Source organism: Poecilia formosa, unplaced genomic scaffold, assembly GCF_000485575.1.
Source record: "Poecilia formosa unplaced genomic scaffold, Poecilia_formosa-5.1.2 Scaffold376, whole genome shotgun sequence".
In the NCBI taxonomy this organism is placed as follows: domain Eukaryota; kingdom Metazoa; phylum Chordata; class Actinopteri; order Cyprinodontiformes; family Poeciliidae; genus Poecilia; species Poecilia formosa.
Window position 1 is genome coordinate 59259 of NW_006800315.1, and position 16910 is coordinate 76168.

The 16910-nt window shown below is 42.8% G+C and overlaps 1 protein-coding gene across 6 annotated transcripts in view; it reads left to right on the forward strand.

Annotated features, from left to right (window-relative positions):
* The window catches only part of sntg2 (syntrophin, gamma 2), an 18887-nt gene extending 4761 nt beyond the window's left edge, over positions 1–14126 (forward strand). The window contains exons 2-17 of one of the 6 annotated variants that reach the window (XR_001659132.1): positions 282–581; positions 652–709; positions 1615–1658; positions 2285–2326; positions 3090–3177; positions 3652–3728; positions 4288–4409; positions 6210–6339; positions 6929–6967; positions 7149–7265; positions 7369–7440; positions 8045–8254; positions 10928–11020; positions 11200–11310; positions 11992–12186; positions 13936–14126. Coding sequence is in view for 3 of the 6 variants with exons in the window: in XM_016662526.1 (XP_016518012.1) it covers positions 282–581; positions 652–709; positions 1615–1658; positions 2285–2326; positions 3090–3177; positions 3652–3728; positions 4288–4409; positions 6210–6339; positions 6929–6967; positions 7149–7265; positions 7369–7440; positions 8045–8254; positions 10928–11020; positions 11200–11310; positions 11992–12117 (1629 nt within the window). In the remaining 3 variants the exon portion in view is untranslated. Of the gene's footprint in view, positions 1–281; positions 582–651; positions 710–1614; positions 1659–2284; positions 2327–3089; positions 3178–3651; positions 3729–4287; positions 4410–6209; positions 6340–6928; positions 6968–7148; positions 7266–7368; positions 7441–8044; positions 8255–10927; positions 11021–11199; positions 11311–11991; positions 13226–13935 lie in introns of those variants that run through there. The other 5 variants (XR_001659131.1, XR_001659133.1, XM_007575374.2 and 2 more) reach the window with 5 other exon arrangements.
* The last annotated feature ends 2784 nt before the right edge of the window (positions 14127–16910 follow it).

Sequence of the window (16910 nt, forward strand, 5' to 3'; positions counted from 1 at the left end):
AGTTTTCTTTAAGAAACGATTCGAGATCAGTTCAACCAAAACCGCCATAATGATGGTTGTGTTGCTTCAGCAGCTCCTCCATGTTGTTGATCATTGAAGCATCAGGATTGATGCTGCCGCTTGTCGCCGTTGCTTCATGGAAGGAAATCTAAATATCAGCAATGTTAGGATGTAAGTTGATCTAATTCATCTTATTTCGGTATCAGTGAAACGTTCTTCGTTTCAAACCGGCAGAATCTTCCGGTCGTCCTGAAGCTACATGTTTTCCTGATTTTCTCCAGAGCCGATCTGGAGTGGCGTTGCTGTGCAGCAGCGAGAGCGGCGACAGCTTCGACGTCTGCCTGCGGCTGAGCAGAGACGCTCTGACCATCCAGAAGCTGGACGTGGTCTGCACCGACGGCTCTGAGCCCAAAGCCAACGTAAGTTCACCCACCGTCACCGCTGGGCGCTCACTTCCTGCTGCTCGACGCTCACTTCCTGCTGAAAAAAATCTGTCTGCCAATAAAAACTCCCCATTTCTAAAGCACAGAACTGTAGTCCTGAGACGGCAGGTGGCTGGCGGTCTGGGCCTCAGCATCAAGGTGAGCTGAAGGTCACCCGGCTAGCTCTGGAGCTAACACTAAAGCTAACGCCTTCCTGTTGGCTCTGCAGGGTGGAGCGGAGCACAACGTGCCCGTCGTCATTTCAAAGATCTTCAAGAACCAAGTCGGTAAGAAAAGGTTTGATTTTAATCTGCTGGGTGAAACAAACGTTCAGAGAGTAAAAATGCTTCAGAATCACAGAGAGGAAAACATTCATTCCTAGAGGAAAACCTTCACTTTACGTGGTTAAAGGCCTGGACTTTGACTAGGCCATTTGATTTCCAGTCATTCTGTTGTAGATTTATTCCAATGTGCCAAGACAAAACATACCATCACGTGTCTCGTTGTTTCTGTAGCCTTGTATTTGCTAACCTCAGACCGGCAGCCATCTTGTTTCTAGACAGAAAAGGTTTCCCTCCTTCCAAGCAGTAATTCAGTTTTGGTGTCATGACCTTTGACCTTTAGGACACCTGAATATTCCAGTAGAACTGGTTCTTAACCAGTATTAACAAATGAATCAGGGAATTTTATTAGAATTCTCCCTAAATGGGAGCAGTAGGGGTGCACTTAGTTTTAGGGGTGCACTTAGTTTTAGGGGTGCACTTAGTTTTGTTCTCTTTTCTCCTGCAGTTAGTTTTTTACAGGTCTGAAGGTTTTTCTGTTTCCATGTTTTGTGATTTTCATCCACTGATTTTAAATCTTGATTATTTTCTTTATTAATGTTTTTATCTAGAATAAACATCAGCTGGTAAAATACCAAACTTTAAATGTAAACATGCTTTAAATGATTCTAATATTTTCTACTAAAGCAGCTGTTGATTAGTCAGGCTGTCTGCTGCGGTAGAACTGGCAGTCAGCTGTACAGCGTTGCCATAGTAACGGCGAATGGCATTAACATGCTCTGTGGAAAGGTTCTGTGGGATAGATACCAGTGCCGACCCAGAACCGGAACAGAACCTCCGACAGACGGCCTCATATACAGATGATTACCGTTAGCTAACCGCTAAGTTAACCTCTGACCTTTTACCCACAGCTGATCAGACGGGGAAACTGTTCGTCGGGGACGCCGTGCTGCAGGTCAGTACATCACTTCCTGCTTCGCCTCGTCCGTTTCCTGTTGTCTGAGGGGAAGCGGTGGATCATGAGGCTCAGGCTGTTCATCATCAGAAACTGACTGGACTTGGCAGTGATTACATAATGTTCCAGTTTTTATTAATATGTTCATTTATGTTCATATCTTTGGTTGTTTCTACAGAACAGTCAGTGAATCAATAATAATATTGATCCTGGAGCTTATTATGGATCATATTTGTTAATTTATGAAGAAACAAATCAAATCATTTCTCATATTAAAATACAACAAACATGGAGAAATTCAACATTTTTCCTCAGGGTCTTCAACCTGCGGCTCTGGAGCCACCAGTGGCCCGTCAGAGCTTCCGCAGTGGGTCTTAAGAACCAACTGATGGTGTTGAATATCATAACAGACGGAAAGTTTAGCAGCTTTAGACACTAAAGTAAAACCGAAATGTTTTTAGATCAGATTTTCTTGTTTTTGGGATTTTTAGGTTGGGAGATCCGTCAGTCGCTCTGAACCTGGAAACGTTTCCTCGTCCATAAAATCATCATTTCATCCCATTCAGTTTGCAGGTAAGCTGACTGTAACTCCTCCATCATGGCCGCCTGCTCTGTTTCTCCTGCAGGTTAACGGCATTAACGTGGAGCGCTGCACGCACCAGGAAGTGGTGAGTTTGATTTCTACCCATCAATAATAATAATGGCTAATAAACTCATATTCACATCATTTCTTTAATACGTGTTGAAGGTCATTTTGGCGTCACTCATCAGACTGACCTGCGTACAAAATGGAGGCCGACAGACGGCAGATTTGCTTCTTTTTTAAAATCCTGAATCGTAGAAAATGAGAATCTGTTTTTTTTTTTGGATCCACCAGAACCAGGCTCAGCTGGTTCTGGTGGATCTCCTCCAGATGTTTCAGTTCAGTTGGTCCAGTTTGGCTCTTTGTTCAGCATCTTCATCACCGCCATCTTCATCATCATCACAACCATGAACATCTGTTCACCCCTCCTGCAGCTGATGAGCGTCATGGCCGCCATGACAGCTGCTCGTTTTCTTCCCTCTGATTCTCTAACTGGTTTCTAACTGGATTTGAACTGGTTTCTAACAGGTTTCTAACTGGATTTGAACTGGTTTCTAACAGGTTTCTAACTGGTTTTGAACTGGTTTCTAACTGGTTTCTAACTGGTTTCTAACTGGTTTTGAACTGGTTTCTAACTGGTTTCTAACTGGTTTCTGAACTGGCTTTGAACTAGTTTCTAACTGGATTTGAACTGGTTTCTAACTGGACTTGAACTAGTTTCTAACTGGATTTGAACTGGTTTGTAACTGGATTTGAACTGGTTTGTAACTGGGTCTGAACTGGCTTTGAACTAGTTTCTAACTGGATTTGAACTGGTTTCTAACTGGATTTGAACTGGTTTGTAACAGGTTCACCTGCTGAGAACTGCGGGCGATGAGGTCACCCTCACCGTGCGCTACCTGAGTGAAGTCCCATCCTTCCTGAAGCTGCCGCTCGGTAACGGCTCCTGATTGGTCAACCTCTCCTTTTCCTTCTTCAGTCTGAGTTTCTGATCCGGATCAGATGAAGGAACCTTTAGAATCAAATTCAATAATTGATGGAATGTTGAAACTCAGATCATCCAAGTTTCTAGGGAAAGGCTCTCCTGTAGAGGTCTGTGTTACAGTGGACTTGGAGAGGCCTCAGACTGAAGACACTTCAGGGTTCTAGAGTGAAGTCCAGAATCAGAACCAGAACCGGCAGCCATGTTTATCAGCATGTTGGGATTTTCTTGGTTCTGAAAGTGATGAACTTTCTTCTGTAGTTCATCCGTAAAATGGCTGCTGTGGTTCTGCACAGTGAGTTTTAGCTTGATGGTGTTGCCATGGAGATGAAGGCAGGTTGGACCAGAACTTCCCTCCAGGATTTATCTTTGCTGTTTTTGTTGTATTTTGGTGAAATTTCCTCTAATTTCCTTGTTTTCCTGCCCAGGTTCTCCTGGGCTGGACCAGAACCAGGCCTCCTCTCCGCTCTTCAACAGCGGCTTCCATCTGAACGGGAACAACACGGTGAGGGACCTCAGAGTTAGCGTAGCGGTCCTGTTAGCGGTCAGCTGCCAGCTGCTGGAGCAGAACCTCCCGGGGCTCCAGAGTCCGACCCGAGTCCAGATCGGGCGCCGCTGGAACGTTTTGTCTTCCTGTTATGAATCCATAAATCCCTGAAATGATTGAGAGACTGATTGAGGTCCGGTGTTGCTGACAGATCAAGGATTGAACCGGATCAGTCTGTAAATATGGGCTGCAGGTGATAAGATGATGATGATGATGATAGTATTTCATTTGTGATATTCCGTCAAATCTCTGCTGAGCTCAGAGTTTAAAGCTGATGAACATTTTTTTGTAATTACCTGCTTCAGCAGCCAATCAGGCGACATGCATTAAAGGAAAAAGAGAAAACTCATTAGTGCGGCCAGATAAACTTTAAACATAATGGACTGATTTAATTTAATATTTGAAGTTTCTCCAGTGTTATTGTATAGATCGTTTTCCACCCTGCAGTAAGCAATAATAACGAGTTGGTGACGATGGTTTGGACTGGAAGGTGATTGGTTGTTCTGTTTCTGCTCAGGCTCCGCCCCCTTCGCCCTCAGCGAATGAGCCAAAGTACGAGAAGCGCTGGCTGGACGCCGTCTGCCTGCCTCTGCGGATGGCCAGAGTCTCCAGACGGCGAGCCGGCAGCGATAAGCTAAGGTACAGCTGCGCCGGCGCCGAGCCATTGACCTCTAGGGGTCAGAGTCCTTTGACTCTCTGACACTGATGCAGAGACAGAACGGGTTCAAAGGTCAGAGCAGCCACTCTGAGATGCAGATGCTGTGTGATTACGATCCGATTCTGATGGATTCATTTCAGCCCGTCTCCATCCGAACAGAGGAGCCTCAGAGCTGCTTTCGTCTGACATTGTTGAACATTTTGTTCAGAAACTCGCAGCGCTCTAAAAATAATCCAGATCCAGATAATTTCAGCCAGAAAGAGCCGACAGCATCCCAGGATTTCTGCTTTTTTAGCCAGAAACGATGAATAAGAAGGAGAAACATTATCCCAACATCTTCCCCCAGTAAACGGCCAACCAGTAAACACAGTTACTGGTTAACACCCAGCTAGAAGCCCTCTCTCTCTCTCTCTCTCCTCTCTCTGCTCTCTCTTCCTCTCCCGCTCTCTTCCTCTCTCGCTCTCTTCCTCTCTCTGCTCTCTTCCTCTCTCTGCTCTCTCTTCCTCTCTCTGCTCTCTCTTCCTCTCTCTGCTCTCTCTCACTCTCTCTCTCCCGCTCTGTCTCGCTCTCTTCCTCTCTCTCCCGCTCTCTTCCTCTCTCGCTCTCTTCCTCTCTCTGCTCTCTCTTCCTCTCTCTCTCCCGCTCTGTCTCGCTCTCTTCCTCTCTCGCTCTCTTCCTCTCTCTGCTCTCTTCCTCTCTCTGCTCTCTCTTCCTCTCTCTGCTCTCTCTTCCTCTCTCTGCTCTCTCTCACTCTCTCTCTCCCGCTCTGTCTCGCTCTCTTCCTCTCTCGCACTCTTCCTCTCTCTCTTGCTCTCTCTTTTTCTCTTCCTCTCTCCCTCTCTCATCTTTAGCAGTAACTGGTCCTCCTGTTGTCTGATCAGTTATGTGTTAATAATAATGAGCCGTCAGATTATTGCCTCCTTCTGCCTGCTGAGAGGTCAAAGGTCTCAGCAGTGAGAAAAAAACCCAAATTAAATGTCACAAAGTTTCCCCATCTGCAGACGAGTGTGATCCTCCTCAGACGACCTCATCAACCCTCTGGAGAAATTTAATCCTGCTGGTAAATCTGTTCTCTTAACCTTCTGCTGCTGAGACAGATGGAGAAGGAATGGCGGTCGCAGTTCCTCCTAGCTTAGCTCGGCTAACGGCGGCAGCATGGCGCATTGGCTACGCTACGTTAGCTCCGATTGGTTCAATGTTTTTCTTCTGGATCTGGATGCAGCAGGAAGATTTTAGTTTTGTACTTTTGGATAGTTCTTTTGATGTGTTTGATCATTTCTACAACCAGGAGCAGCTGATTAGCATCCCCGACACGCAAACCGTCATTATGAGCCAGAGTTGGAAAGGAGGTGGCTTAGCAGAGCGAGCTAAGAGCTGGTGGAGTCATCCATTACTTGTTACTGCGGGATGTTAGTGTGTCAAGACTATCTTTAGTCAGAGGCATCTTCTCCACCACCACAAGACTGACTGCTACAGCATTAGCCTCCATGACGCTGAAGACACCTGGAGGAGTTTAACAGGAACAGAGGAAAATAAATCCAGCTGGGTCTTGAACTTTAGCTAGGCCATCCATGACCTGCAGACTACCTGAGAGTGTCTGCAGGTATTCTGATGAAGGTCATAGGTCGCACTTTTGGGTTTATTTCAGCTCAGAGTCGCTGGCTCGTCGTTTTCTTCTTCCTGAAACTCTGAATGTTTTTATTACGTTTTCATCAAAATCTGCTTGTTTTCTAAGATAACTGCGGCTGTTTGTTCCGGTTGACCTCTGACCCCTCCTCCAGGTCCAACTGCTTCGAGCTGTTCTCCCCGGATGTGTCCAGCTCCAGCGTCCTGCAGTTCTGCTCGGCAGCAGAAAGTTCGGACTGGCTGCAGGCGATTGCTGCGAACATCGGCGAGCTGACGCAGGAGAGCGTGAGTCCAGATCAGAGCTCTGAGATCGGCTCGTTGGGTCTGATGTGTCTGTTAACGAGGCTCTGATGGGTCGTCATTGACTCGTCTCTCTCTGGTTATTCTGACGATCCAGTCGTGGATCGTCAGAAACATGGCAGCTGTGCTTCTGCTCACAGCTGCCATGTTTAAGGCTCATTAATTCACGGCTAATTAGTGACACCAGGAGCGTGATTGCTAAACGGCCAATCGGGATCTAATTGTTCAGCTGCTTTTGGAGAGACGGGAGCGCTTCTTTTAATGACCTGCAGCCTTTAAATAGACTCTGTGGGTGGAGACAGCGATCCGATCTAAGAGCAGAACGACCCGGAAAGAAACGGATCAGAAAATCCAGATTAGTGAAAGTTAATCTCAGTAATCCCGCCCCCAAAAGAGGCGGAGCCAAATACTCTGAACGTTTTCCTGCCTGAATCAGAAATCAGCAGATCTGCTCCAGATTTGACCTTTGCTTGGTTTAGATGTTGGAACAGGAAGCTGACCCTCGCTGCTTCTGCTTAGAAATAAAAGCTGTTAATGAGACACTTTGATAACTTCATGTCTGTTTCTGTTGCAGATTAAAATGCTGAATAAATCCTCTTCTTCTGATGATCAGGTAAGCAGCTGCTTGCTGTCCAGTCAGATCGCTCCTGACTGGATTTAGTCATAAAATATTCAGATTATTAAAAGTTCATTTAATCTTTAGATGAAAGTCAGAGGTGAAAAATGTTTTCTCCGTTTGTAACATCGGCATCATGTTGATTTCTGCTGTAATAAAGTATTCACTGTTTTCTCAGATCGTCCACATGGGCTGGGTGTGTGAGGCTCCAGAGAACAGCGCCCCCTGCAGGAGTTCGGCCTTCAGGTTCCTGGCGCTGAGAGGGCCGTATTTTTATATCTTCAGACGGCCGCCGGTACCAACAACTCCGAGCCGGAACGCCATTCAGGATCTTAACTGACGGAGGTCAGAGAGGTTTTCGTTTCTGACGCTCATCAAACTTTCTGGTGTTCTCTCAGGTCGGCGCCACCGACTGGGGAAAACCTGAAACTACATACAACCTCTATGAGGTTCTTTTCAAGGTTCATAAGGTGAGTCGGATCAGTGCCGGGTCGGTTTCCCTGCTCTCGCTGTGATCCGTAAATCAGGATCTATTCTGTGGAAAAACCGAAACCAGAGCCGTGTTTCATTTCATTTATTTATGAAAGTTAGTTTCAAACTAAATATTTATTACCAAGCTAAACATTAGTTTGGAGTAAAATATTTAGCTGATATACTTAGTTTGAAACTAGCAAGCTAAACATTTAGATAGCAAGCTAAAGCTAATATGCTAATTTACCTTGTCAATAAGAGAAAGCAGACTACCAAAATAAAAGCTGAAACTGAATCCATCAAACGTTTCTGCTACTGACTGTCTGGATCAGCTTTTATTTTGACAAGATTATTTATCATAAGAGGAAACAAGAAAACAGGAAAAGAAACTATGCTAAAGAGGTTCTGAACAACCAGCTTTTATTTTGGTAATCCACTTCCTGTTATCGGCAAGTGAATTTGAATATCAGGTAAATATTTGGGTTGACACTGCGACGTTTTATACATATGGTAAGAATTACGTAATAAATCATGTAATAAGTTTCAGTTTATTGGTTATTGATCAGGTTATTGATCAGGTGATGCTCTCCCCTCCTGCTGCAGCTGTGGCTGGCTGAGGACTGCTGGCTGCAGGCGCGGCTCTTCCTGGGTCTGCATGGTTCCCCGGAGCAGCCGGACGGCGACCCGCTCTGCTTCAGCATCCTGGTGGGCCACGGCCAGAGCCACACCTTCAGGGTGGAGCTGGCCTCAGACCTGGCAACCTGGGACAAGTCCTTCCAGAGGGCTGTGTTCCTGGAAGTGCAGCGAGTCGGGGTGAGCGCTGGCTTGCAGGCAGAGCGGACCGGTTCAGCAAACAGAACCAGTTCAACCTGAAACGAATCCAGACATCTCCTAAACTGTTCAGTTTGTTCTATTCCCGCTAACCTTAGCATTTCCGTTACCTAGCCTTAGCATTTCAGCTAACCTCAGCACTTCAGCCAACCATAGCATTTTAGCTAGCTTTAGCATTTCAGCCAACCATAGCATTTTAGCTAGCTTTAGCATTTCAGCGAAATGTAGTATGTTAGCTACCCTTAGCATTTCAGCTAACCTTAGCATTTTAGCTAGCTTTAGTATTTCAGCTAGCATTAGCATTTTAGCTAACCCTGGACATGTTTATGGCCTACAGAGTGGACAGACAGAAACTCTGCTGCTTTAAGATGCTTATAGTGATTCTGCTGTAACTCGGCATCACAGCCTCTGATAGAAACCATGCAGAGGTTCCTGTCAGACCGCCTCAGAATGTTCTGGTTCGGTTCTGGTCCGTTCTGGTCTGTTCTGCCAGCAGAGAGTTTTAATCTGAGGAGGAACATGAAGTCGTGCAGCAGACACAGCCGGCTAACCGGATCCGTCAGAAGCGTGGTTCTGCCGCTCTCCAGGTTTCTGCATTTAACGAGACGGCAACTTTGTGAATTTATTCTGCATTCCAAAGTTCTTGCTGAACTGAGGAATCAAATGTTTGCATGATGCAAAACCAAAGCAAGCCTCAGCGATGCCTGGTCACGGAACTGAAGCTGGTATAAAAATGCTGATCTGGAATCAAACACACATTTAACTGAAAACCTTTTTCTGCTTCAGGAGTGAGAGCAGATGTTTGTGTTCCTGGTTTTATCTCTGGGCTCCGGCTCTCATCCAGTCCTGTCAGAATGTGCTAAGCAGATTTCCTTGAAGAGGAAATGTTGCTAAATCCTTTCCAATTAGTGAAGCGCAGTCACAGCCCAGCGTCTCATTCCTGGTGACAGTAAGCAGCAGCAGCGGCTTCCTGCTCCTTCATGGCTCAAGTCCTGCCTGGCTGCCGCTCTCACTCCACTCCATAATTAAAATCTCCAGGCCTCCTCAGAGTGTGTGTGTGTGTGTGTGTGTGTGTGTGTGTGTGTGTGTGTGTAGGTGTGTGTGTGTGAGGACAGAACACACAGAGAGGAATCCGAACAGCCGGACGTCTTCCAGCCGAGGAGACGATGCGGCCCGAAATCAAGCCGCAACGCAAGAAACAAAACCAAACAGGAGCCCGACTGGCTAGCTGCTGCCTCAAACCCGTTCAGATCGGTTTGAACAATTTTACTGACAGAAATATTAATCAGATTTATCGACAAGTTTCTGGCAGACTTAACCTCCACTTTGTTCTTCACCAGTTACTTTGCAGAGGTGTTACTGGTTTCACTGGGTGATGGTGTTTAAGGATTTTCATTTCTGTTTTTTTCAGTCCTGTAGCCTGTTAATTATTTAATGTTTCCTTATTGATTATCATAACCAATAAGGATCTGTTGCAGTCATTCTTTTCTTGCTGCCGACAGACTGAGGAGTCTTTACACATGTTCAGGTTTTCTGACCTGAATCGTCACAGAAAATGATCTACATCTTAAATACATAATTGTTTTCATTTCCATGTTTTACGCCTCTGTACGGATAATAAAATGCTATAATAATTAAAATAAATCTGAAGGATGAATTTCCTCCATTCATTGCTCTTTACTAAATTAAAATAATTTGAAGGACATTTGTTTGTTTTTCAGGATTAAAATTAATTCACAATCAACAAAGATAATTGAGCCAAATGGTAATAATCGGTCTCAATAATTAATTTTATTATTAATCTGCTTTCTGCTCTCCAGATGAAGCAGAAAGAGGCTGAGGAACAAAGAGGAACAGTAATTCTGAGGAGCTTCATGATTCACAGATGAACGTTAAATTATGTACACTTACTAAAAATTAAATTTTACTTCAGCATCATTTTGTCTCAGAAGCTTAAAGTGTCACTAAACACCAAATCAGCTTTTCTTTGATGAAATAACTAAATTTTGTCTTTATGTTTCTGACCAAATTGTGACATTTGTGGGTAAATTTCTAAAACTGTCTGTGTTGCCCTCTATGGGTTGAGCCATGGTACTACAGTTCGTTTTTGCCATTGAGCAGCTTGGTTAGCGTTAGCCTTACACAGCGCTGCGTTTGGGTAGAAAACCATCTCACTTCAAATGATCCGGCACTTTTAGAAAAAGAGTTGTTAGATCTGTTGCCATTTACTTTTCTGTGAGAAAAAGTTGCTAGCTACTTTTGAAAAAGTCAACAGTTGCTTTTTTTAAGTTGCTAGATCTGCCACTAGTCATTTTACCGATAAAGTTACTAGATGTGTCGCTAGTTGCCACTTTAAAAATAGTTAAGGTTGATGTGTGAAGTTTTTTGTTCAGCTGGGCAGTTTACTGTTTACTTTTTAAGATCCCCATTAGCAGCGCTAATGAAGCTGTTAGCTGGTTAATGGCGGTGCTAGCTGGGCTAGAGAAGCGGTGAGCTGGCTAATGGCGGTGCTAACTGGGCTAGAGAAGCGGGTAGCTGGCTAATGGCGGTGCTAACTGGGCTAGAGAAGCGGTTAGCTGGCTAATGGCGGAGCTAACTCGGGTAGAGAAGCGGGAAGCTGGCTAATGGCGGTCCATTTCTTCTTCTCCTCCTCAGTCTAAAAGCTACATGTGCAGCAGCCAGGGGAGCGTTCTCAGCTTCACGCTGGATTTCGGATCCGGGTTCACCTGTTCAGATGTGACTTCAAAGGTAACCCACTTCCTCTTCCTGCTGTCCTCCAGTCATGTTATTTCCTGGCTGAGGTATCTATGGCGACGGTGCAGCAGTCATTCACCAGCGTCCCCCTGGTTGTTGTCCTCTGGGTTTTTAAAGCGTCTCGGTGCTGAAACGGTAAGTCGTTAAGTATTAACCCGGCTCTCCTCCTGCAGGCTGTTCTGTGGAGATACAAGTTCTCTCAGCTGAAAGGCTCATCTGACGACGGAAAAACCCGAGTCAAGCTGCTCTTTAAGAACGCTGACAGCAACCAAATAGAAATGAAGGTAAGAAAGCCTGGTTTCTCTCTGATTTTAGAGTAAATTAGTTATTAACTACCCTCATCACATTTTTTAATCTGTAGGACAATAGTTGGAAATGCTAAAATGTTTTTTAACATTAAACTGGTTTGTTGAAGTAAAATGCTCAAAATGTACTATAGTAGTAAAAATTTTACTGTTTAACTTTTTTGTCTTTTTTGTAAGACTTTATATATGAATATATTTACAAAGAGATGTTTATTATTTCTCTTTTTATACTGTGGAACCTTTCATAGAGAATATCTAAAATGCTCTAATGTAAATAATTGAGCGATGCTAGCTGACACACTATTGGCTAACAGAGCAGCCAATCCAGGAGCAGCTTTAGTTTTCCTTGATGCTGATTGGCTGAACCTCCAGAAATAAGGAAGACAAACTTTTAGTTTCTGCTGTGGGCTAAGATGGTTTCTCCTGGGCGCATTGACAGATATTTGATAATTGAACTATTAAAATAAGTGATTTTTAGAGTTTTAGAGGTTTTTATCTTTTCACTACAGAAAGCACTAGGAGTCATCGTAGCCTGGTGTTTCAAATGGAAATAAAGTAAAATTTATTCCGTTTTGTGAAGAAAAATGGCGACTAAATTAAATTTAAAACGTAAAATCCTGAGTTCTGATTATGTTGTGATTCTTCTTCTTCTCCTGTCAGGAACTGGAGTTTGCCAACCTGACGGCGGTCCTCCACTGCATCCACTCCTTCATCGCTGCCAAGGTGGCGTCCATGGAGCCCGGCTTCCTGTGCGGCCAGAGCCTCGCCCCACACATCAGCAGCTAGACTTCCTGTTCCTGTCGCTCACCAGAAACGTTCCTGTTCCTGGATGCTTTCCTGTAAACCTCTGTAAAGGTAGATTATTCTCACATAGACGGTTTTTATCCAGATAGGAACATGACGGTGAATATTTTCAGTTTGGGTCGGAGAGCACTTCCTGTTACAGCAGCGAGGAATAAAGATGCAAAATAAAACTAATTATTGGGTCATATCATGAAATATCTTAATAAAATTATAACTAGAGAGCAAATAATCAAACATTAATATGGATTTGATGCTGATTCATCAGTAAAATTCAGACTTTTTAAATAGAAACTGCAGCTGCTTCTGGTCTAATGTTGCTGATTATTACATCATAAAATAATAATTCTGGTTTATTTAATACATTAATTATTAACATCTAGCTGCAGGTTATTACTGCCAGGTAATTACAGTGCAATACTTGTCATAATAATAAATGATTTTTATTAATATTAGTAAGCTAAAAGCTGTAACAGGAAGTGGCTGTTTATTAGTTATTTAGATTTTAAAACAAACATTTTAATTGTTTTTCCAAATGTTTACATTTATTCATCATGAAGACTTTATCAGCTGAAAGAGTTTATTTCATTGGAAGCAACGTGAGACAGAGCTGACAGGAAGGCGCTGCCGCCAGTGCAGAGCTGCTTCAATCTGGCAGCAGGATGAATAAATCTGGGATCAAACGGGAACTTTCTGGACCGTCGGTGGAGGAAACATCAGTTCCAGCTAAGAGGCCAGATGGGTTCATGTTGCTGAACTCCTGGGACTGATTTGGGTCAGACGGAACCAGCTGGATCCGCCTCAGCTAGAACTCTCTGCTGGTTCTGGACTTTGTTCTTCATCTGGCTGGGAGACAAACCGGGAATCGGTGTCCGTTTCTTCCCGTCTGTGTTTTTAGCTGAGATGTTTCCGTCTGATTGGCTGATCTGAGCGACTCGTTTTCTACTTGGTTCCAGCCAGCAGAGGCAGAATATTAAACACTTTTATATAAAATTTCACTGTTACTGTTCATTTTTCATTGCTTCATTAATATTCAAGGCTTCACCAATAAATCACATTTTCTGCTGTTTCAATAAAGAAAACCACTTTACAGACCAGCTGCCTGTAGCTCATATTTATCTGCTTATTGCTGACATTAATTATATTATATTTATAAAACTGCTCCATTTTTTAAAATGGAGCTCCGTTGCCTTTTTACTTGTGAATTATCTTTATAAAAATTTGTTATTGTTTGCCGTTATTTCTCAGTTTTACACATAACTACTATTAACATAAGATATTCTGGATTTTATTCTGAGAATAACAGTTTAAGTTAGTAAACTCAACTAATAACTTAAACTAAGTTATTAGTTGATCTTTAATTTTAACCGTCAGCATTTTGTTGTTTTACCAGATTAATCTGGATTCTGATGTCTTTAAAATAATCATATTAATGTTTTCATGGTAACCAGCTTTTATAATCTGGAGAACATGTTGGTCACGTTATGCAGATTATTCGCCTCATGAAAACTTTGACATCCTATTTTTATCCTATGGCTCTTATTTAATGCTATATCCACCATTTTTATGGAGTCTATATTTTACTATTGAATCTTCCTGATTACCAGCTCTGGCTGCTGCAGCAATTATTTTCACGTAAACATTAAAATCAGAAAGGTTCAGTGCTGCTTTTCATCTTTCAGAAACTTTCACTGACTGGATGTTGATTTATTAATATTATAAACAAATGTTGTAATTCTTTGCAGTTAGTTTAAAGCTCTGAAGCTGAACTTGTTGCCGCCATCCGGCCTGATGTGTTGCTAGGTAACCCAGACTGATGCTCTGATGACGTCATCACATCAAGAGGTTTTGTCAGCGTCACGCCCCGCATCACCTTCAAGCACTCTGCTCCGCCAGTGATGACGGAGGAGTTTCCATGGTAACATGTTCGTTCACTCCAGATCCAGCCAGCCGTCACAGGACCGATCCGCCGTAACTACGCTGTAGTTCAGCTGTAGTTTACCTGTACTAGTACAGGTAAACTACAGCTGTAGCACAGATGGACTACAGCTGTAGTCTGGCTGTAGTTCGGATAAATAACTCCGCTGTGATGGATACGCCGAGTCGCCGCATCTCTCTCAGATCTTTAAGCCTGAACGCAGCAGCAACTGATGTTCCTACGTTCATGAACGCATCACATGAACTCTGCGGTCTCCATTTCCTGTTAAACATCTGATTTAACGTCGCCAAGATGCTCCCGGTTCTCCCTCTGGTGCTGTGTTTCAGTTATGGTCGGGTCTTTAACACATTCATTTCGATGAATCAATAAGGAAAATTTTAATATTTTTCCCCATGCAAACCTTCCGGCCAGAACCTCTGTATTCATGCGTTTCCAGTAGGGCAGTTAATCTGACGCACAGACGACAGCCGCTAGCAGGCTCCTCTGGCCCGTTGGGGGTTAATTTCTGCTTCACGCCGATCTGATGAGACGCTGGAAAAGACTGTTGTTGTGCTAAAAGCAGCTAGCCTTTAGCTTTTAGCCCACAGACGGATTAATGTTGATTAATTTATTTTGTAGGATTTAGTTTGTGTTTTTATCAGCCTGCCTTACCTGTTGGACTCTAAACCGCCCGCTCCAAACGAACTCGATAAGTATTCACACCCCTGCTGGTGCTGAACAGGTTTTAATTCGGATTATAATCTCTGCTGTTCCAGTTTCATACTTATATAAATAATCTGCCTTTTTAATGCTCAGATACACATTTTTTTTTATTTATTTTACCCACATTCCTCTGGACCAGAGTAGCTGCCAATAACTACACACCATTTGTGTTGAATCAATGCCCTACCGTGTTTTTCAGTCTTTATTCTGTTTTCATTTATTTATTGTTTCCTTTGCTGCTGTTGCAGCTGAATTTCTAACCAGCTGCAGCTCCTCAGCTCTGCTGGTTCTGGACGGCTTCTTATCCTCTGGACCAGTGACGTGCGGTGAGGTTCTTTGCTGGTGAGGCTCTGACGACTACAGACACCATGCATGTTATTGGACGAACGGAAATTTCGCTGGGGGGCAAAAAGACTAATATTTTACGTGTCATCCACAGAACAGAACATTCAATCTGTTGTTGTAGTATGTTTTAGGCTTAATGTTTTATTAATAAATAATTGCTGTGGTAGATTAGCTACAGCTCTTGTGAGAAATTCTGCCCCCCTGTGTCGGGAGCGCGCATTGCAGCCAGAGAAGTGGATCCGGCGGATTTGACCATTTTCACGGCGCTTCTGATCGATTTCTCGGTAAAAACTACTCATGTAATCATGTCAATGTAACTTTCAGTTTAATCGGCAGCTATCAAAATAAAAATACATACATAAATAAACGAGGTCTGGTGTGGAGGTCTTTTTACGCTGTTTTGTGTTATTTTAAACGCGAAGAGAATCGATCTTTTTTTCAGCTTTTGTCTCTTAAGCCTCACAAATAAAAGTCAGTCAACAAACACAGGTTTCCAACATGTAGTGTGCATTTATAATTTTTCATTTCTGATAAAGGAGGAGGGAAGCTGGCCGATAGCAGGGCACAAAAATAAAGACTTCCTGAAAAGATCACAGTGTAAACTTTTTGGTCAATCCCGTTCTAATGATAAATAAGAAAAATAAGGAAATGTCTAGCATGCTATCACACATCATTTTTGAGAATTTGGAAACAGTTACTTTTTATTTCCCAAAGTTATGGGGGAGAAGAAGAGAGAATGGATATTTCAGCGGCCTGAAATAATGTGTTCCCCCTCTATAAAATGGAAACAAATTAATTTACCTGCAAGTCTTTTACTGTGTTGATTCCTCTCATCATCAACAACAAATCCTGTGATTTTCATAACATTTGCTCTTTTTTTGCCAAAGTTAGGATGTGGGAACTAAATATTTTAACCGCCTAATAAAATCTGTTCCCCCTACATAAAATGGAAACAAATGACTATAAATAAATAACTGTTTTCACATGTTGATGTATTAAGTTTTGGCTAAGTACATATATTTTTGTTCAAAACATACAAATTATAGTCATGATAAAAATTTTCATTAACACTCAAAATAAGAATATTAATGTTATAATCACCACTGTTAAGAATAATCTCACAGCAATGTAAACCTCATGCTGTAGACGCCGCAGTGGAAACTGGAAAATCCACAACCACTTTTGCTAGGAGTTTTTTCTGCAAACTGAAATAAACAGCTTCATTTAATGATTCACATTTTAGGTAAAGAAATTAATTCACTGTACCTGTCCATTTTATGTAGGGGGAACATATTATTTCAGGTGGCTGAAAGAGCTAAAATATTTTGTTCCCCCCTCCTAACTTTGGCAAAAAATTAGCAAATGTTTTCAAACTTGCAGGATTTGTTGTTGATGATGAGAGGAATCAACACAGTAAAAGACTTGCAGGTAAATTAATTTGTTTCCATTTTATAGAGGGGGAACAGATTTTATCAGGGGAACAGAATTTCTCACATAAACCGCTTCTACTTTACTGAATTATTTAAACATACAAACTGTAGCCCACAAAACGCACATTTCATTAAAAAACTAAACAAAAACATCTTATTGCTGTCTTACCTTTACTTATCAATACAATCCATGCACCGCTAATTCTGCACAGAAATCTCCGTTCATCCAAAGCCAAGTCTATCCTCATGTCTTTTCTACTCCGTCTGAGAATCATCAAACTGTCTCGAAGCAAAACCTTCAGCTCCGGTGTTGGTCTTCCTTTAGTTATTATCTCCAGGAGTTGAAAATCCACTTTAGAAAA